This window comes from Halichoeres trimaculatus, unplaced genomic scaffold, assembly GCF_033239565.1.
Source record: "Halichoeres trimaculatus isolate MK-OKI-2021-1 unplaced genomic scaffold, fHalTri1.1 fHalTri1_scaffold_22, whole genome shotgun sequence".
NCBI lineage: Eukaryota > Metazoa > Chordata > Actinopteri > Labriformes > Labridae > Halichoeres > Halichoeres trimaculatus.
The window spans coordinates 21,814,119-21,836,712 of NW_027437200.1; the positions used below are offsets into that span (position 1 = coordinate 21,814,119).

At 42.0% G+C, this 22,594-nt stretch overlaps 1 protein-coding gene across 1 annotated transcript; it reads right to left on the reverse strand.

Moving 5' to 3' along the window:
• Positions 1–2,496: 2,496 nt before the first annotated feature.
• Positions 2,497–21,467, reverse strand: LOC141784535 (alpha-tectorin-like). Its single transcript, XM_074662374.1, has 19 exons — positions 21,375–21,467; positions 19,488–19,648; positions 17,818–17,888; positions 17,191–17,225; positions 17,022–17,090; positions 14,362–14,455; positions 14,140–14,260; positions 11,367–11,607; positions 11,118–11,274; positions 10,884–10,959; positions 10,698–10,760; positions 10,421–10,623; positions 9,350–9,487; positions 9,027–9,214; positions 5,572–5,720; positions 5,218–5,454; positions 4,968–5,133; positions 4,779–4,871; positions 2,497–2,551 (listed from the first exon to the last, which is right to left on the reverse strand). The coding sequence occupies exons 1-18, from the start codon at positions 21,465–21,467 to the stop codon at positions 4,779–4,781; spliced, it is 2,355 nt and encodes a 784-aa protein (XP_074518475.1). The 3' UTR covers positions 2,497–2,551.
• Positions 21,468–22,594: the final 1,127 nt, after the last annotated feature.

Consider the following 22,594-nt stretch of genomic DNA (forward strand, 5'->3'; position numbering starts at 1 on the left):
CTACATTCTCCCAGTATTCTACAGGCTTGTCAAGATGCTGTTTAGCAAACTTTAAACCAGCTTCAACATGCCTTTTCTTGAGGAATGGAGTCTTGCGGGCTGAGCGTCCATAGAGGCCATGGCGGTGGAGTGCATTGCCTATTGTTTTCTCTGTAACAATTATACCTGCTGCCTCCAAGTCTTTCTGGAGCACTTTCAGGGTGGTCCTTGGCTGGTTGAGTCCTCTTCTGACTATCTTTCTGACTCCCTGGTCAGAAATCTTGAAGGAGCTCCTGTGCGTGGCCTGTTGATGGTGAGGTGGTGCTTCTTCCACTTGTGAATAATGGCCCCAACGGTGCTGACTGGAATATTCAGGTGCTTTGATATAAGTCTGTAACCAGTTCCATTCTGATGCTGAGCAACAATCAGGTTGTGAATGTCTTCAGAGGGCTCTTTGCCTTTACCCATCATGCTCTAGCCCAGCTGATGTTGGTTTGCACTAATTGGAAGTTCAAGTAATAATTACTGACAGATTTCAGGTGGTATGGTGCATTTCCTTGCCAAAGTATTCAGCCTTTTCATGGTGTGTTCTATACTTTTTTCCTGTGTTATTGAACTTAATTCCACATAATCATTATTTATGGACCTGAATGTTGTAATTTCTTTTCATGTAAATGTAAATGTTCTGTTGTATCTCACACAGCAAAAAGAAAAAAGTCTTTTTGCATGGAACTTTTTTTTAGTTTCAATTATTTTGGACAATGATCAAACAAGTAACCCAATATGAAACCAGTATGATCTGTTTCTAAAACACCTTAATGTTAATGCAAAGGCCTATTCATGCTTAACGTTACAAACAGATCCAGATTTAGAGTCTTCTTTTTTTTTTTTGTTAAAGTTGAATCCGAGAAATTATTCACTATTAGCACCACCTTCGTTTTGTAGTCCTATCATTCAAAAGAACTGGAGCTACCTAAGAGATAGATTTTAAAACACATTGGGCATCAACAGATCCACTGATAGGCTTGAAAAGAAGTAGACCATTGAAACCATTGCTAACTTCGATTAGGGTATGGAGAGCTGATTTCCGTGATCTAGACCCAGTGTCTGATTGGGACATATCCACTCACCGCCCACTTTATTAGATACACCTTGCTAGTCCCGGGTTGGACCCCCTTTTGCCTTCAGAACTGCCTTAATCCTTGGTGGCATAGATTCAACAAGGTCCTGGAAACATTCCTCAGAGAGTTTGCTCCATATTGACATGATAGCATCACACAGTTGCTGCAGATTTGTCGTCTGAACATCCATGATGAGAATCTCCCGTTCCACCACATCCCAAAGGTGCTTTATTGGATTGAGATCTGGGGACTGTGGAGGACATTTGAGTACAGGGAACTCATTGTCATGTTGAAGAAAGCAGTCTGAGATGATTCCAGCTCACAGAGATCTGTGTCTTTCTCTGCTGACAACAATTTCTGTGATTGATTTTGTATTGATGGTGGACACAGGCTAATTAGCCTTTAGCTCGGGCTGTATCACTCTATAGCACTGGGGCTAAACTGTTTGTGCTAATGTTGACTCCAACCCACAGTCAGCAATTATTCTGCAGTGGTCTGTTCAAACTTGAGAGTCTATCAATAAAATGAAGAGTGAGGTTACGTTAGCTCTGATTGGTCGATGACTGGCAGGATATGACCAGGATTAACTAACGTTATATGTTACAAACACGTCTCACAGCATCGGGCTACCAGCTGTGCTAAATATAAACAGCTACTAAACTACTTGCAAACTGACAGTGTTTTTACTTTTTGTCACGTTAGCCTACAGATACGTTGGAGCACCATGCAGCCGATAGCACTACATATAGCCAGCTGCTAGATGTCCCGTTTCAAACCGTAGCGCTACATAACTGTACTGATATATACCTTACCTCAGTGCATTGTATTTAGTAAAAAGTTGTCCTGTCTAATTCTAAAACAAACACACGCCTCACTAAAAGTAATTTACAACAGTGTGCGGAGACTCCGGGCCACAAGGTGGCGAGGGAGTGCAGTTACAGCTCTGGCACTATTTTGGTGCTCTTGCCTTAAGAAAAAAAAACAATCAAACTCTTTATTTCCCACAAACCATGTTTATTTTTTTGGTCTTTGATGCTTAGAACAGATGAAAAGTAAAGAAAGAAACAGCTCAAATAATATCCCTCTAACATTAAGATTGGGCTAAAATTAAACTCAGGAAGTGACACAGATTTGGTCACATGACCGACACATGATGTGGCACCATGTGTCTGCCATACCTCTCACTGACTCTGATCCTTCCTAGCCAATCAGCATTCACAATAATCTGCTTTCTGAAGCGCAGGAGATTCATCCAGAAGTTTCCCCACACTTGTCCCCTCACCATAGAGTAGAAACACACGATAGTTCTGTCGTTCTCGCAAGAACTGAGAGATGATCCATCCAAAGCTTGGGATTTAGACCCACACTCTGGATTGGAGCCAAGCCAAAGTCAGGAGCCGGTGCAAAGGTTGTGAGCCGATTGGTCAATCCAAGAAGCCGTGGAGAAAAATCTGAGAAGACAACAAAAGAAACTGAGTGATAAGCTCCTCCCACTTCCTGACAGAAACTATTGTGGTTGTCTGGTCAGCTGTCTTCAGTCTGTTGTTTAGGCTCATATCGCAGTGCTTGCCCTGAGGCCTCTCCTCTGGTCCCACTGAGGTCCAGACAGGAGAGGAAGTGTTTTTGTGTCAGCCCTGCGAGCCTCTTTGCCACATGGAGTCCCTCAAGGTCCAGTTCTTGGGCCAGTCGTATTTTCCCTGTTCCGTCTCAATTATGTCTTAATGTTGTGTAACAAAATTTAAAACTGTAATTTATTAGACAAAAGTACGGAGGTGTATTGCATTCACTTGAAGAAAAAAATAACAATTCAGGTTTTTCAGAGTAATTTATTCTTCGGTTTGTTTTTTGTGGTAATTAATTTTGTTTTTTTGATTAATATTGTTTTATTGGTTTGTTTTTTGTTATAATTATTTCTGTTTTTATGAGTAATTTTTTGTCTGTTTTTAGATTACTTTTTCCCTGTTTTTCTGAGTATTTTTTTCCTGAAGTATCGAGATACTTAAAGAGAGATCCTGTTCAGCACATACAGCATTGCTTCTACATTGGAAAGCCGTTAGAAAGTTAAGGATAAGGCATATATGTGCCGAACAGGATCTCTGATCCGTGCAGGACACAGGAGCCACCACACATCCACAGGAGTTGTCTGCAGGTTGGAGGTTCTCACAGGATTTCTAAGTATCTCAATACTTCAGGAAAAAATTACTCTGAAAAACAGGAAAAAAGTAATCTGAAAACAGAAGAAAAAATTACTCATAAAAACAGTAATAATTATAACAAAAAACAAACCAATAAAAAAAATTAATCAGAAAAACAAAATTAATTACCACAAAAAATTACTCTGAAAAACAGAAATAATATAACAAAAAACAAACCAATATAATAATTATAACAAAAAACAAACCAATAAAAAAATATTAATCAGAAAAACAAAATTAATTACCACAAAAAATTAATCAAAAAAACAGAAATAATTATAACAAAAAACAAACCAATAAAAAAATATTAATCAGAAAAACAAAATTAATTACCTCAAAAAACAAATGGAAGAATAAATTACTCTGAAAAACCTGAGTTGTTGTTTTTTCCTTCAAGTGAATATAATACACTTCTGTGAAAAAAAAAAGTATTTTACTGGTTTTCTAATTTAAAAAAAATCTAAAATTAAGGTTGTTTTTTTTTTTGCTCGCTGTTGACTCATTTTTCACTGCACTATGAAGTTCTAAACTTCTATGAGGTCAGGGCTTAAAGCAGATGTAACTCAACAACGTCTCAGCAACATAACAGAACAAGAGTGCAAGAAACTATTCAACAAAGATAGGTGGACATTGAATTTTTTTTGAATATTTACTTTAAACCAATGAAAACTGTGAGAAACTATGTACACAAAACGTTATTCCAGTCTTAGATCAAAGAAGAGTGAAGTATTTTCAGTTTAACAAGCTCTGAACACACAAACTGTTGCTGATTGGTGCAGAGCAGCCCCAAGCTGAAACACGACACCAGGAAGATGGAAGGCAATTTTCAAAGAATTCTTTAGATTTAAATACAGGACATATATAAATTGTTTGGAGCTTGTTGAAAGCAGGAAAGAGTGTAGAATTATTTGTTTTTTACAGAATGGAGTTGGAGCAAATGGTTTATTTTCTGCAGATTTTCAAAGAGGAGGTGTGAATAAACGAGATGTTGACGGCAGTTTCACGAAATCATCGTTCTTTCCCGCCTGTTTTCGGCATGTTGCTGACATCACGTGATAGATTCAGGGACTGTAGGAAACTTGGTAATCTGACGATAACGGCACATTTTACAGCTTTTGAATAGGACAAATGGTTTGACAAAATATTTAAAATGAAAACTAAATGTTTTGAAATGTAGCTAAGTATCTAATTTATAACATTTCTAAGAAAAACATTTAACATTTTTACATTATTTTTGACGTATATTTCACAAATTTTTCTCTAAATCTGGAGAAAAGGTGATTTTTTAGAGCTAAATGTGGATAAATATTATTTGTAGTGTGTGCAACTTTACAATCGGCGCCCCCTACCTGCCTGCTGGTTTCAGCAGTCGACTACATTGTCAAAAACAGCATGGACTGACAGGTGCAATGAGGTGCAACTGGACCATTCTGGTCAGTTACCCTGGGGTCACCAGCCAATAGCAAAGTAGCAGAAGGCTTACCTAGCTGGTCCAAGCCATGGTGATTAAAGCCGGGTTTGTATCTTCATCCATGAAGCTGGCAAAGCGACGTTTCCTCCCATTGCCCGGACAGGTCTAAAAGGAAAGAAAGAGAAGAAGATGATGCCCAGAGCTCAGACCCACAGATTGTTTCACTCCTGCTTCCTCTGTGTCTGTGAATCCCAGGATTACCGGCGTGCAGGTCTTGCCCGTCTTCACACTACACAGCTTGACTTTGCAGTGCACAAAGACATTTTTGGTGCCATCTGAGAACTGGAAGGCGTTGAAGGAGAAGGAGCAGGACGTTCCCGTGCCACTCCCCTTGATCTGCACTGTGGTGTCTTTTTTGCTTGGACAGCTGCTCGCAAAGAGAAAAAAAAAACACACATCTCATCAGCCAATCAGGAATGCTTTAGTTGACCGTGTCTGTTTTATGTCTTACCCATTTTCGATCAGGAAGTATTTCGGTTTTTGCTCTGCGTTCTTGGTTTTGGTGGCCCAGCAGGAGTCGATCGCTATGACAGCCAGATTAGCATCCAGCCCTGTACTCGTTAGCCCTACCCAGACCCTCTGGTTGATTTTAAGGCTTGAGGCCTTTAAGGAAAGGGCAGAGTCTGAGAAGGTCTGCATGGTTAGCGTGTAGGTCCAAGATCCAGAAGTGACTGTTTTAGTCACAGAGCTGCAGGGCACACAAAGACACACCGGATGCTCAATATGTCAACGCTACTATCAAGAGTATTTTGGCTTTGTAACGAGGCTGGAGACGCTTCTTTCCCCAGCAGGGACCTCTCCTCACCTGGCCTCCACGTTGAGCTCCACATCGGTAACTTTTGGTTGAACTTGTTTGCATTCGAAGGTAATTTTCACAACCTTATCACGAGATACTTCTCCGGTGCTGGCTTGATTTGTGATGGTGTTCTGGTAGACCACTTCTGTGTCTGAGTCCTGCAGGATCCCAAAGAGTCCAATGTGACATGTTTGCTAATGAATGTTCACTGTTCAGCCCGATTTCCACCAAGCGGTTCGGTTCAGTTCGTCCCGGGATGGACCCCCAAATAACCTAGAGCCAGACTAAACCGGTCCGATCTCGGAAGGTGGAGCTACAACACAGCAAATTGGTCGAAAGAATCGTCTCTTACCATTTCTCCCGGTGGCACGCCATCGTCTCTGAAACAAAGCTTGATTGCTCATTGTATCAAAGAGCTGCATGCCAATCACAGAGAAGACAAGTTGCTGGATGTCTTCCATCGTTGCTCTTTGTTGACTGTGTCGCGTTTTTTGTATTTGTTGGGATTTATTAGCGGGGAACGTTGTGTCAAGCTGCTATGGCGTCACACTATTACAGTGGTATGAAAAAGTATCTGAACCTTTTGGAATTTCTCACATTTCTGCATAAAACCGCCATCAAATGTGATCTGATCTTTGTCAGAACCACCCAGACATTTATAGGTTGTCATATTTTAATGAGGATAGCATGCAAACGATGAAAGAAGGGGGAGGAAAAGGTAACTGAACCCTCTGCCTAAGGAGACTTAAAGGGCAATTGAAACCAATTTTTACCAAACAGTTTAAATCAGGTGTGTGCCCAATCACTGCTGAGTGGCTTAAAGCTGCCCCGCCCACTATAAAACACACACCTGGTAAGAATTGTCTTGATGAGAAGCACTGTCTGATGTGCACCATGGTTCGCTCAAAAGAGCTGTCTGAAGACCTGCGATCAAGGTTATGATTAGGGGTGGGTACCTTTTACATATGAAACGATACGGTACCAATGCCCGGTATCTGGCAATCGGTACCGGTACTCAGTGGTACCAATTTTCGGTACTTTTTTGTGCTTATTTGGTAAAAAATATAAGCTATTTATTTATTTATTTTTTTAATTAGACATATTTATTATTTAATATATAACCTTGTAATGCTGTGTTCATGTCCAGCATGGAAAATTGCCTACTCTCCCACCCCCTCATACTCACAAAGGTGCATTAAGGTACCTAAACATGGTACCTTTTGATTTTTCGTGAATCGGTACCCGGTACTTTTGACAGATTTCAGTCGGTACCTATAAAAGTACCTAATTCTGTACCCATCCCTAGTTATGATAGTTAACTAAAACGAAACTAAAAAGGAAAACTAAAATTTAAAACACATTGGCGTTAACTCAAACTAATAAAAACTAGAAAAGAAAACAAAAACGATAAGTAAACTAAAACGATATCTTGTGTTCACAAAACTAACTGAAACTAAGTAAAATTAAAGACAAAATTCCCTTAGTTGTAGTTTTTGACAATAAATAATCGCCTTTAGGATTTAAATTAATCGGACACATTTCCCAACCAATTTTACGACAGTTTTCAGCAGTTGTCAGCGCCATCATAGCGGCGTATAGGGACGTGCTTGTTGACTGCACTGACTGGCTGTGCTGAGACAAAACATAGTGGAGCAACGAATTAGAGCATCTGTAATAGTTTAATTGTTACAGAGTCTAAGTTTCTAATCATTAAAGCTCAAATTATATATTATTTTTATAATTTATGTTTATATTTTTTATACTAATTTATGTTTATATTTTTTATACTAATTTATATTATTTTCTTGTGTTTAAGGCAGCAGCCGTTCGGTATCAGCATTGACTGAGCAGTGAGCTCTATGTTGGGCTTGAAAATAAACAGCATGACAAAATATTTACTCTGACCTTTTTGAATCCTGCACCTGGTTAATAATGCTTGAAAAACTAAAACTAAAACTAAACTAAAACTAAGCCTTGTTACAAAAATCAAAACTAAATCAAACTAAACTATAACGACAAATCCAAAACTATTATAACCTTGCCTGCGATCAAGAATTGTTGATTTGTATAAAGCCGGGAAAGGACTCAAAACCTTCTCTCAAAGTCTGGATGTTCATCAATCGACAGCCAGAGAAGTTGTCTACAAATGGAGAGAGTTCGGCACTGTTGCTCCTCTCCCAAGGAGTGGCGGTCCACCAAAGATGACGCCAAGAGTTCAGCGCAGAATACTCAGAGATAGGGCTGAACAATTTTAGGAAAAGATTGAATTGCGATTTTTCTGGCAGATATTGTGATTTCAATTTGATTCACGATTTTCTTCAAATCAAGCTTTGGGATATTCACATGTAGGGCTGAACGATTTTAGAAAAAGATCTAATTTTTCTGGCAGATATTGCAATTCACGACTTTTTAATCATCAATAGTGATGATAAATAATCTGTTTTTATCAACTTCTACTCCTAAACAGAGGCTTTTTGTTGTTGACCTGCTTACCAGCGCTTTTAACATATAGATTGTCTAACAAATTTGTAAAATAGAATGTGTATAATACTTGACACAACAGATCCAGAGTCAGTCAGGAGCCCTGCAAAAAATTGCTGCTTTGGCGATCTCAAAATTGCATTGTCTAAAATCGCGATTTCGATCTGAAAACGATAAATTGTTCAGCCCTACTCAGAGAGGTAAAACGGAACCCTAGAGTGTCTGCTAAAGACTTACAGAAACCACTGGCACAGTCCAATATCTCTGTGCACACATCAACGAAATGTAAAACAATGACCAAGAACGGTGTTCATGGGAGGACTCCACGGAGGAAGCCACTGCTGTCTAAAAAAAAACATTTTTGGAGGGTGCATCATGGTTTGGGGCTGTTTTGCTGCCTCAGGGCCTTGACAACTTGCAATCATGAATGGAAAAATGAATTCAAAAGTTTATCAGGATGTTTTGCAGGAAAACCTGAGGCCGTCTGTCAGACAGTTGAAGCTACAAAGCGGATGGATGCTGCAACAAGACAATGATCCAAAACACAGAAGTAAATCAACTTCAGGATGGTTTCAGACGAACAAAATACACGTTCTGGAGTGGCCAAGTCAAAGTCCAGACTTGAACCCTAGTGAGATGTCGTGGCATGACCTCAAGACAGCAATTCAAGCCAGGCATCCCAGGAATCTGACTGAACTACAGCAGTTTTGTAAAGAATGAATGGGCCAATAAATGTTTGGGTGGTTTTAGTCAAAGCAGACACTGTTTTTTCATCTGTGTGATTCATACCACTGTATGTTACTGATACACACCACGAGGGGCCTGGTGCTCTGGCTGTAAAACGCAAAGAGGATCAAGCCAAACCAAACCGTACGGACCTACACAGGACTGCTTGGTGGAAACAGGGCTTTTGAATGTGAGCGCTATCGGCAATTGGCTGATAAAAGACATTAGATCGTAAAGGAAAAGAGGACGGGACTCACGGTGATTGTGGCCCCACACTTCTTGGTGCCGTCGAACCCGAAGGTCACCATGCCGTTGCTATTGTCAAGCTCACCCTTGCAAGTGGGGTCATTAAGTTGTAACTTTGTGTAGTCGATGCCTTTTTCCTTCAGGAGACAGTTCACCAGGGAAACTGAGGCTTTGTTCTTGTCGCAGTAAGTGGAGTCACCTGAACGTCCAGCAGCACAGACATGGATCATCATTAAACACTGAATCAACCCAACCAGCCCTCACAGAGCTGCTGCCCCAGACCACTGTGCCCCACACAAGTCAGAGCTTTTTGTGTGTGTGACGGTTGTCTTACCCAAAGTATTGTCCTTTGTGTACGATAGTACTTTAACCGGCCGGCAGAGGCAGGTCCAGCTAGTTGAGTAGTCCTTCTGCCCACAGAACTCCTTGGAGCTGCAGTAGATGCCCTGACACAGGGCTTTAGGGGTGGCAGCTGAGAGAGGAAGAGCAAAAAGACATGTCAGGGAACATTTCAAAAACAATCAAGTTTCCCAAAAGTGCTGCACAATAAAAATCAAAAAGACAAACGAGTAAATTAAAATAGCACGTAGAAACCAATAAGAGCCATAAAAACAAAGAAGGGACCATAAAAGACATCAAAGGACAGGGATCACACAACTCTCATGGTGAATTGATGGTGAAGTGATTTGAAGCTGGTAGGGTGGGTGATGGTTGTAAATTGAGCGGTAGATCATACCATAATTTGGGACACACCACTAAAAAAGACTGGATCACTTCAGGTCTTTAAACAGAAAAGTGAATTTAAGGAGGTGCTGAACCATTTAAGGATTTAAAACCAAATAATAACATTTTAAAATGAACAGGAGGCCAATGGAGGGACGCGAGGGAAGCCTGATTTACACCAACGTAGAGAGCGTTACAGTAAGCATCCGTTCAAAGTCGTTCAAAGATAAAAGCGATTTAATCTTGGATTAAAGCCTGAGGCGATAAAAACTGGATCTGACAGATGAATTTATTTGTTGATCAAAATTAAAATCACTGTCAACCGTTTCTCCAAGATTTAAAACTGGGGGTCAAAAATAAGGTAAAAGAAAGTCCAGTTAGGGTTAGGGTTAGGGTTAGGCTAAAATGGCTCCTATGGGTGTTAGGAATATTACCCCTTAGCTACAACAACCGGGTCACTACGATTGAAGAAATTAAATAACAAAATCGAAATCAGCAAATTATCAAACGGATTAGTGAAAATAGAATGGATTTTCAGTGTTTTGTTTTTTGATTCATAATAGAATATCAATTGAATGATTGAATGAATGAAAGTGAAATACCGACGATAAGCAAAACACGTGGACTGCATTCATCCCATCCACCCAACACAACTCCTAAAGCTACTCAGGTTTGCTCTTACGGCAATTGGAGCTGGAGCGCCAGCCGTCCACTTTCTTAGTGGTCATAACTTCACAGGCCCTGGCGTAGGTTTCCAGGAACTGACACTTCAGGTTGTCCCGTGAAGGATATGCACACAAAGTGTCTTTACAGACTTTCACGTACGGGTCCGGCTTGACGACAGCGTTGCACTCGGTGAAAGGGGCTTTGTTCAGGATGCCACAGCTGGAAAGAGGAGGCAGAGTCAGGGCTGGGTTCGGTTCTACAACAGGATTAAAGGATCCAAGACCTCTGCTCACCTTTCAGTCACCTTAGTGCAGCTGATCGATGGGTCTGGCGATTCTGTGTATTTTGTGTCACAGCTAGGGGGCGACAGACAACATCAGAGCAGAGCTGTTCTGCAAGTCTTACTTCTTCATATCAAGAAACACAGGCTTTTACCAGGCTGGTTCAGAGGGAAGAGGAGATCAGGGTCGAGGTCTTACCTGTCTTTAACGGTACTTGATTGCAAGCTGGCTTTGCCACACATGCCCGTTGCGCCAAAGGAAGAGACTTTAGACCCTGGACAGGATGAGAACATTGTTGATCAGATGAGTGAACCACTGCTAAAGATCCTTACACCCATCAGCAGTGACTAACCAAAGACTTTTTTAGCATTCCCCTTTTTTTTCTCTGCCTGGTTTTCCCTCTAAACTCTGATCTCTCCTTCATGTTTGTACCTGTGATCGTGATCTGTAAGGTGTAGCCATCAAAGAAGATGGCGATGGTGTAACCTGAGGCAGCATAGATGACCAGAACTCCTCTGACTGTTTTAGAGACTTTTAGGGCGTCGATGTCCTTCGCTGTAGCTGTTAAGGTCTCTTCGGTTCCTTTCTTCTGCACAGAGGAGAAAGAAAAACTTGGCTGCTCTCTCTGGAGGATTTCTCTGAACATTTCTGACTGTGAGGCAGTAAAAGCAGCAGCTTTACCTTGAATTTCCCACCCTGCTCCAGCTCATATTTGACGGAGTTAATGATTATTTCCACCTTGTCCAAAAAGCTTGTGTCTTTGCGGCGGCGATCCATGTATACTCCACGAACCGTAAAACCTGTGACTACCGTAGAACCTAACAGAAGGTAGTTACACCGATCCTTGATTTTGTTTGTGTTGCCTGCGATGTCAATAACAGAAGGCCCGGTGAAGGTGCAGATGGATGTTTCCTTACAGGCGCTGATGGATGAGGGAGAGAAACAGAAAGAGCAACTTGTGAGGCAGACACATGAAGCCAGAACCTGGAGTTCCTGGACAGTCCACAAGACGCTTTCCCAAGAAGAAAGCCAGTCCCCAGAAAAGTTATATCAGCTACGTGTAATTCCCACAGGAGGAAGATGGTGGGAAAGAGGATGAACTGAAGAGAAGACAGCTCCACCTCTCAGCGTGCCGACAGCTGAGGGCGGTAAAGGGGACGGAAAGTGACACCATGGCTGCTACTTCTCAAGGCCCAAGTATGCTCAACGTTACGTAGGGATACGGACGGAGCCTTCTGTCCGTGCTCTGCGTTCATGTCATCCGTATTTCTGCACGTTTCCGTAAAGCTTACGAATACCATAAACTGTATAAAACATGGGCGTAGTCTCCGCGACGTCCCCCGTCTGTCCCTGAAACCGTGAAATGAGGGCAATCCGCGGACGCAGCCACATTCGTTATGACGCTGGCTGAGAGTTTTTTCTTAGAGCAGCTACAGGGTGCCCGCTGGTCACGTGACCTGAGCCGTGCCTCTGATTGGACAATCAGATGATCCCACTAACTCCTAAACCACAAGGATAGATTAATTTAACTAATTTAACATATCCCTTGATGGATATGGACTAATCGGAGCAGTACCACCAGAAACCATAGGGGCAGTGTTGCTGTTGACTTGATACCAAATTTAACTTAACTTGCTCAATTGGATTAAGCTATGAAAACTTAAAATTTGTTGTAAGTTCAATTATTTCTGGTACATTTAAGTAAGCACAACTTAAAATCATTAGTGTCTGTGGCTGCGTTTTGTAACCGTGAGTGAGGAGGGGACGCAGTGGATATGAGACCCTGCTGAACTTCTAGACGTGCAGCAGTGGCACAGGTTGTCTGTGCTTCACATGACATGGCCTGTTTGTCTGTGCATCACAGCATAGATCAGCTGTCTGTGCTCTTAATTTCAAAATTGGCCTAAATAGCATGATAGTCATTTATTTATATATTAAGCATTAAGTACACCCTGCAAAATCAATAAGTGCCAGACCCCGTGCCATGGAGCACAGACCACCAGTCAGTGCTGTGGAGCTCAGACAACCTGTGCCTCCTGAAGAACAATATTTCAATGTACAGCAGGGTCTCATATCTCCTGCCTTCCCTCCTCACTCACAGTTACTAAAGTTATGAAATTAGAGCTGATTTTGTTGTGACGGCGTTTGTAACCATGAATGAGGAGGGAACGCTGTGGACATGAGACCCAGCTGTTCTTTAAAATGTTATTTAATTTAGTTGTTCCGATCTGCTTCAATTTTTATCATCACACTTACTTAATTCATAAGTCAAATTTATTGATATCACATCTTCCACTTTTGGATAAGGTCAACTTATTATGTTTTACAGATATGCAACATTTTTTAACATTACTTAGTATTTTAATTTGTAACAAATAAGCATCAGGTTTATTTTGTTAAAGATATTCAGTAGAGTGATTTTCCATAATACTTGTAACTACTTAAGATGCTGAGTTGAATTAACTTATTTCATTATTTTTAAAAAATATATATTTTAAGGCAACAGGTTTACAAGCATTTTTCAAGCAAACTCAACTTATCTGTGTTTACAGTGTACAACACTGCCTCTGTTTTTGTCTTTTATGCAAGTGGTGCATTAGAAATACCTTGTCCGCAGGCAGGCGCAATGCTTGTTTTTAAGTTCCGTTATCATAAATCATAAACTTTTGACTCTGGGCTGCCCCCTCTGGTGGATGCATTGGTTAACTGCAGTGCCAACAAAAAGGGACGTACAGAAGTATTTGAGCAGTGACGGTAACAGCATTCGAGACGTAAAGGGAGCATAAAAGGGCCGTAAGAGCTCTGACTCTTCTGACTCTCCACCTTCAGTTGCTGTCGAGTTTTGGAGGTCTGACTTTTGAGCGTGGTCAAGGCCGATTTCAAATCTCCTCCTGTCCCCGCAGCTCACTGATTTGGTCTTGATGAGTTTTGTGGTAAAGAGTGAAATCTGCAGTATGCCAAAAAGTCATTTCCTGGCAGGTAGCTTGATTTAAAAGCATTACCGCCACCTGCTGGCGTGAATCAGCATTACAGCTACAAAACCACCACACTAATGTTAGGTGGTCCAGTACAATGCAGGTGATTCTTGTCGAGAAAGAGGTGATTCTCTTTCACAGGTTCACCTCTCCAACATTGTTTAAGCTCATGGGAGCCTCTTATTCACTTCTGTTGAACACCAGGTGGCGCTACAGACGCAGCTTTGCTATCAGCTTTATCTTTACTCTCCAAACCCAAAAACCAGCAAAGCTGCAAAACACATTCAACAGCACCGTCGGGCTTTGATTCAGAGTTTAGTTCGGACTTTGGTTTGGAGGCTGCATCATATTTCTTCCTCCAGATGACACGAATCTGATGCTAACCCCTCGTGTCTCCTGCCCCTGAAGCGGTTTCAGTGAAAAACAGTTGAATGCAGCAGGAGTCTGTGTGGAAGCACAGCTCTGGGACACATATTTACCCTCTGACACAGATTCGGTTGTTGGTGCAGCCGACTTTTTCCTTAAGTTCAGTAACTTCACAGACACTTTTCTTACAGCCCGTCAAGCTCACTTCTTCCTCGTTAAGAATGATTTTTCCCTCTGGTGACAGAAAATGAACATAAGTTTATGACATCATCGTTCACTTTACCATCTTCATCTTTACCAACAGAAGAAGAACCTGATATGAAAACGTTGCTCACCTTTGGTTCTGCATGCGTTTATATCTATGGGAGTTGCCAGTGAGTAGTCACCACTTTTTAAAGTTCCCTTCTCTGCGGCCACAATTTCATAATCCTGGACAGCAAGATACAGAGCATGGTTAGAGACCCAGAGTGGAATATGTGATCACACCTCACACCTTTCTATACCTGTCAGACCTACAAAGAGCACCTGCAAGAGTTAAGCTTTTCTGATCTGGGTTGAGGAACTATTTTGCGTCTCCGGAAAGAAGATTCAGTGAGTGTGTTTACAAGTAGTCAGTAACCCTTTCATATTCAGAATATTAGCAATAACCTGGTTGCGCAAGGGTCATGTTAACACCAATAACCCTTTTGAAAAACCTAAATTTGTTCATATTCTGGTTTTTAAAAACACCTCTGGCTTACTCCTTTTCCAACCTGGATATTTGGTCATGTTTACGCCTGTCAGGATATCCCCATCCAAAGGAACATCCATTTGTGTTCTGGCTGTGTTCTGTTCGCAAGGAATCTTGGTCTTTTGAGTACAGGAAGTCCACCGTGCTACTGCTGCTGTTGTTGTTGCTATGGATACAGCAAGACTAAGTGGAGATGACGCGCATTGCATCATGACGTTCTCCGTGTGTTGAGATGTTGTCTGTGCGTTTTCCCTGTTTTGATTGGTGAACCATGTAAAAAGGAATTACTTGGATTGCTCAAGCATGTAAACGGGTTATTTTGAATGTTCCAGAAAGTGGAACATTGACCTTAACCAGAGTGCACGTAAACGTAGCCATTGCCTCTGACCAGCATCTCTTTGTGGGTCTGATGGCTGTGACTCTCACCACAGCACCTCGAGTTCAGGGTTTAGGGTTGAGGGATAAGCCTTTAGGGCTCGGTGGCTCGAACTAGTAAGTCCAAAGTTTAGGGTTTATAAACTGATTGTTAAAACAAACTTAGACTGTAGAAGCGGTCCTTACAGAGGGATCATCTGTTTGTCAACAACAGTGGATGCTTGCTTGAGTGCAGAAGCACTGCCGATTATACTTATCAGACCCGTAAAAATGCTCAATAACTCACCAAAATTGGCACACACCCAGGATTGCGGGAAAATTCAGTAAAATACCAAACTTAACCCCCAACATCCCCTAAAGTGCGCTTTATCGCCACCTAGGCACTCAAAAACACACTAAAATGGCTCCTATGGGCAGTAGGGATGTCATAGAGAGATGGAACCAATGTCAAAATGTTTGTCTCAGTGAGACACACCAAAAATGGATGGGCAACCCCGCCCTATCTCGCACAGGAAGCCGGCAATTTGCCTTTCAAATACGATTTTGCCACATTTTTACCCTTTCTGCAAAACTTATGTCCTCCGAAAACCATAAATCCGGACGGCTTGAAATTCGCACACATGCCATACTAGACCCTGCTGTACAAAAGTTGTGTGGGACTTTGACGTTTTGAACCTGGTTTTTCCATAACAAAGCCCTCGGAGTCTGCGAACTTTCAGCTTCCCCATTAAGAATGAATAGGGGTAAAGTTTCAGCTTCACACATGCTGCCGCATTTGGGCCTCTCGACAAAAAGTTAAAAGTTGTACAGCTTTAAAAATGACATGGATGGATTCCTGACAGAATTTCGTACAAAAATATCATATTTTTTACACAGATTGGGGTAGAAATGTGGCATGTGTAAGGAGCTGTTTCTAAAATTTTTGTGAATAAATGTCAGCCTTCACTCTGCTGCAGCAGTTCCGTGATGATGTCACACACTGATTGGGAGTTCCGTGCAGCTGGTCATGTGACTCAGCAGAGGAAATAATACATGGTTTCAACAGTTATAGCACTAAGAGGGCCAGATGGTTTACGGATGGTAAACGGCTCCAAGGTTTGTGAAATAGCAGTGAGCGAGGAAGAGATGGACAAGGCTGTGACGTGTGTCAATAAATAAGAAACCCTCCCAGACCAAAAAGAGCACACAGACTGCTGAGTCTGAGGCCCGGTTCATAATAAAAGAACAAAACTACGTCCAGGGAACTGCACCAGATCAGAATATTAATGGTTGAGTATTTCAGGGTTTATAGACTGGTTCATCATTTCATTGTATTCCCTAATTTTACTTTGATCCTAAAATAAGTTTCTCTTAATCATAATTTAGAGCTTCACTTCTTATTTACTGTCTATACTGAGTCCATGTTTGGTCAGAACCTCGGCCCCAAACCAACTTTTTCATTAAATAAGCAAAGCAAAATCTATATTTAGAATATCTGCAGTTAATGTTGCTTGAGGTTGGATAAAGAAGACGCATTTAATTACACACCCTGCAAGGTCGCTGGTGTTTCAGTGTGAAGTGTGACCCTGTTAACTGGTGACTCTCAGCTGTTAATCACTGATACCTTCAGCTGAGAGTCACCAGTTAGCACGGTCGCTGTTAACACCAAAACACTGGTTGCTCTGTAACCGTCCTAACTTGATAGACCTGTCCTCTGGTGTATATTGTTGTTTTTAACAACTGACCACGGAACGACCGTACATTTTCATGCTGCTGAAAGGTTGAATTGAGTGTTTGAAGAACGATAACTCATCTGAATGACTGGACCTAAATGCTGCTTCTAAAATGTGTGTGCATCTTTATGATCACAGAGACTGATAATTCCTCCATACATCCATTCTTTGAACTCACGAATTTGCTGATGACACCTTGAAGCACTATACCAGACTTGGTACCCGCAGTTAAAAAAATCACCGTCATCTAGAAAGGCAAACAGGCAGTTTCAGAAAGTGGTCTGTTAGTGTTTAAACTGTTAATTTTATGAAAGACTGAAATGATTCATGACCAGAGAAATACTTACAAAAGATTTGGGGTTTGGAATGCTGACCTTTAACCCTGAAGTTGCAACAGGAAATGATTTAAAGTATTTTTTTCTGTCTATTTCCAAACTGCTGATGGAAGGGGATAACTTCCTAGCTTCCCCAGTTCCTTTTTCTTTAATTATCAAGCAGCTGGGACTAGCATCCTTCTTATAGGCAGCGCCAACACAAAAGGTGGTCTTATCCGTCAGGTAATTCACCTGAAGACATCAAAGAGACAGGTTTTAAATAAAACACTCTGTGTCACACACACACACACACACACACACACACACGCGCGTCAAAAAACATCAGATCATACTCACGTAGAGTTTATCGTAGCTTTTTCCATAGAAGTTTAACGTGATGGGAAACTCATATTTTTCAGCAAAGGAAGCAACTGAGGCGGGTGAGATGATAGCCAAACACACACACACACACACACACACACACACACACACACACACACACACACACACACACACACACACACACACACAAATAATGATTTCATTGTATTATTTGTATGTGTGTGTGTTTGTGTGTGTGTGTGTGTGTGTGTGTGTGTGTGTGTGTGTGTGTGTGTGTGTGTGTGTGTGTGTGTGTGTGTGTGTGAGTGTGTGTCTTACCTCCCACCCCTATCAGAGCTGACAGCAGCACCAGGAGGCGGTTCATGGTGGAGGTGTTGGTCTGACAGCTCCTGGATCAGCAGAGTAACAGGTGTGTGTGTGACTGAAACTTTCTTCTCACACTCAGTCCTCCAAAAGTCCTTCAATGAACACCATCAACAGTCTGAGACCGACCCCACAACAGACCCTACCATAACCCCACAAACCCCACCGTAGACCCCTAAAACCCTACCATGTACCTCACCACAGATGAAATTTAGTTATTGTGTTGATTCCAGCATATAAACAATGATGTGAATAATGAAACTGATGATTAATGTGCACTGTCCTAATCAAATATATCAATTAATATAAAGAATTAATTAAAAAAAACACAGACCCAACCATAGACCCCAAAGACCCTACAATACACCCCTAAAACCCTACCAAAGACCTCACCACAAACCCAACCATAGAACCCCAAAACTTTACCATAGACCTCAAAGACTCGACCATAGACCACACCACAGACCCTCACACAGACCCCACCATAGACCCCACAAAGCCTACCATGGACCCAATCACAGACCCCACCATAGACCCCTAAAACTCTACCATAGACCTCACCATAGACCCAACCACAGAATCCTCCACAGACCAAACTATAGACCCCACAGCCCCTACCATAGACCCCTGAAACTCCACCATAGACCTCACCATAGACCCAACCACAGAATCCTCCACAGACGAAACTATAGACCCCACAGCCCCTACCATAGACCCCTGAAACTCCACCATAGACCTCACCATAGACCCAACCACAGAATCCTCCACAGACCATACCACAGACCCCTCCATAAACCCTACAGCCCCTACCATAGACCCCAAAAACCCTACCCTTGACCCCAAAGGTCCTACAATAGACCCTACCACAGACCCCACAATCCATATAGACCCTACCATTAACCTCAAAGACCCTACCATAGACACCATAGACCCTACCATAGACCCCTACAACCCTAAAAAGACCTCACCACAGACCAAACCATAGAACCCAAAAACCCTACCATTGACCTCAAAGGTCCTACAATAGACCCTGCAACAGACCCTACCATAGACCCCTTAGACCCTACTATAGACCCCAAAGACCCTACCATGGACCCCACAGACCCTACCACAGACCCCACAGACCCTATAGACCAGGGATGTCAAACTGGTGCCATGGAGGGCCAAGAGGCTGCAGGTTTTCCTTCCAACCAAGAACTCCACCAGCTGGTTTCACTGATTAGTCCCTGCTCATTTCTTGAAGGTGAGGTAATCAGTAGAATCAGCTGACGGTGTTCTTGGTTGGAAAGAAAACCTGCAGCCTCTTGGCCCTCCATGGCACCAGTTTGACATCCCTGCTATAAACCCTACCACTGACCCCAAAGATACTACCATAGACACCATAGACCCCTACAACCCCACCACAGACTAAACCATAGACCCCAAAAACCCTACCCTTGACCCCAAAGGTCCTACAATAGACCCTACAACAGACCCTACCATACAGCCCACAGACCCCACCATAGACCCAGCACAGACCCTACCATAGACCCCGTAGACCCTACCATAGACCCTGAATATGAAGTTCAATGGGAAAGGCTGACACAAGGATAAGGAAGAGAGATAAATCAAAAACATGATCTTACCTCTCAGGTCTGATGAAGGATGCAGGTGATGGAGGCGATGAAGGTGATGGAGGTGTTCTGGAGGCTCTCTGAGGAGGATCCTGTGAGTGCACTGTCTTCTGGGCTCCCTCTGCTCCCTTTTTATCTGCATCCTCACCGGGGGGAGGGGGAGGGGGGAGGGGCTGCCATGTACAAGAACTGTCAAACTATCAAAAGAAGTTCAATTAAAAACTGAAACAACTGGAAATATAGCTGCAAGGGGTGATGAGCCAGTTTCACAAGTTTTTACCAGACTTGTCACTCCTGCTAGAGTGTGTGTGAACATTCTGTTCATATTTTATACCTTCACAGGGTACAGTATGGTTTCAGGTTAGGGTTAGTGGTTTCAGTATACAGACCTGATCAAATCTTAAGACCAGATAAAAAAATTGCTAGAATTTACCTTTTGCACATTTGCATCTTAATGAGGTTTTAAGCAGAGCTACAATATGCAAAAGAAAGAAGGGGGAGTGCGACAAAAAGCACTTTGAAAAAGTAATTTATTGAAAACAACAAGTAAACTGAAATAGGCTGTTTGTCAGCTGAGCAAAAGTTTAAGATCATTGCTCAAAAAAAGACAAAAACCTCTCCAAACCAGATGGTTTCATGAAGGGCATTAACTGTCTGGCACTGATGACCATTTTTATAAACTTCCCTCGCCATCCATCCATCATACTTGCCAACCTTGAGACCTCAGAATCAGGGAGATTTTCAAAGAGGGGGGTGTCATATACAAACAATACAAGAACAATGAAATACTTGAATTTCACAGGGTTCATTTATTGGACAAAGAAAGTAACAGTCCACAGTAACAAAGTAAAGTCACATAGCAAATTTAATAGCTGTCCACAGTACCCATGCAAAAGATGGTAAATAAAAAATGTCTTAATTTAATAAATTAATAAAACAAAAAAGCATACATTGCATAGATCTACAAAATGTGCACATAGCATATCCTGTCCCCTTTGCGCTGTCCCGGATAAACGGGTATTCTCTTTTCCATTCATTCTGGAGTACTTTCTCCTCTTACTAATTGCTTCTTCTGCTTCTTCTTCTTCTTCTTCTGTTCTTCTTCTGTTCTGTTTGCCACGCTTGACTTCGAGCCGAGGTGTAACCGTTATTAATTTCCGGCCGGAAACGGCGCCCAGGCAGAAGAGAAGGATGGTGTAGCAATATTGTTGGGAGGATTGTGGGCCTGGGAGATTTTCAGGAGGGGCACTGAAATTCTGGACTCTCCCGGGAAAATCGGGAGGGTTGGCAACCTTGCCATCCCCAAATGTTCTCTGTTGGATTTTAATCTGAAAAAAACAGCTGTTACCACACAGACTAGGGCCCTCAGTCATGAAGGATGCCCGCTGCAACATCTGCACGTAACCAGCTGCCATTTGACCACCCTGCACCACCCAAAGCTCCAGCGTTCACTGAATGAAAAAGCCCCAGATCCCGATGGACCCTGCTCCACTGTGCCGGGTAGAAAACATCTCTGGTGGATCTCCTCGTCATGACAAGAACAAAGCCATCTGGACTGTCAAGATGACATTTTTTTCCCATCAGAGAATTCAACTATTTCAACCTTTCAATGTCCCATGATGCTCCCTGGAAAAGTCTAAACAGGCAGTTTTGTGGCATTAAAGGAGACGAGGTCTTTGAATTGTTTTTGTTTTTGAAACCCTTTCCGGCAGATGTCGTCTGATGGTTATTGCGCTGCAGTCGGCTCCAGTAAGGGTCTTAATTTGGGTCGAGGACCGCCCTGTGTCTTGACGGACAGTCAATCGCAGGTGTAATATTTTGGGTCTACCTTGACTTTTTTGTTCCTTAAAGCTCAGGATCTTTCAGAAAATGTAGAATGACTGTCTGACTGCGTCCAACCTCAGCAGCAATGGCATGCTGCGAGAAGCTTTGCTTATGCAGCTCCACGATCCGACCACGTTCAAGAAGAGACAGCTTCTTAGCTTTAGCCATCAGGAGGGACTGACCGTGACAGGAAATGAACATTTGAAGCAGATTTTGGCTTTAACAGCCTGTGGTCTTAACTTTTGCTCAGGTGATAAACAATCTGTTTCAGTTTCAAGTGTTTTTGTCACACTCCCCCTTCTTGCTTTCGCATATTGTAGCTCTGCTTAAAACCTTATTGAGGTCCAAATTTGCACAATGCATATTCTAGCAATTTTTCAAATCACCTACTAATTCAGCAATAGCCATTTTGAACACTAAGGTCATAGATCTTGTGTCAAAATATTGTGAATATGACAGTCAATCTTGATAAAATCCAGATCCTGATCCTACTACAAAAACATCCTGACATATTTCCTCCATAGCGCCCCCTTGTGGAGAACACATTTATTGGTCAGAAGCAGGGTTTGCTGTATACAAACTGACCACTGATCATCTGGGATCAAGAGACACCTGTGGGACAGGTGAGCTTTGGTTTCATCAGCCTGTGATGATGGAAGGACCAAGGAGGTTTGAGCACACTCATATGACATACATAACATACTGAAAGAAAGCAATTTAAAATCTGTTTCCATTAAAAAAAAAAGAATGAGTAACACACAATAAAATACCCACAAAAGGTTAAAACATATTTTAAAAAAAGAGACAGTGCTAAGAGGTGCATTAAAAAAGGTATTAAAATGATTTGTTAACATTTTCTGATGAAAGCAGCTGTAAAAAGGTGAGTCTTCAACCTGGATTTCTTTGTTCGTGTGCAGCATCCGAAAAGAGGACTTTACCTACACCACAAAAGTCTAAAACAACTTGGGTTCATCATTTAAGAAGTTTGAAATTGCATCAAAAACAGATGCTGCACACCAACAGGCGCCAAAAGCTGCATGGACAGTTCCTTTCTGACTTTCTTTGGTGCATTATCTGTGTTTTTCCACTTCTATGACTGTTTAATGTCGTAGTTATTCTATAGGTTCCCTTTCTCATTTTTGACTGTCACGCCATGTCCCATGTTCACATATGAAAAAGAAGAGAGACAGGTTCAATAACCTGGGGGTGCTTGCTGATCGTGTCAATCTGTGCTTTTGTTGGTATGCTGCTTCTTTATGTTTCAATCCATGTGCACAAAACATACCAGCAGAGTC

What these genes read in the sequence shown, in the direction of transcription:
- LOC141784535 (XM_074662374.1), bottom strand. Translation starts at nt 21,467, where the DNA reads ATGGCTAAAGCTAAGAAGCTGTCTCTTCTTGAACGTGGTCGGATCGTG. An exon ending in TTCCAAACCCCAAATCTTTT is followed by an intron (nt 17,091 to 17,190) that starts GTAAGTATTTCT and finishes TTGCCTTTCTAG; the next exon opens with ATGACGGTGATTTTTTTAAC. An exon ending in TACTTCCTGATCGAAAATGG is followed by an intron (nt 5,134 to 5,217) that starts GTAAGACATAAA and finishes CTTTGCGAGCAG; the next exon opens with CTGTCCAAGCAAAAAAGACA.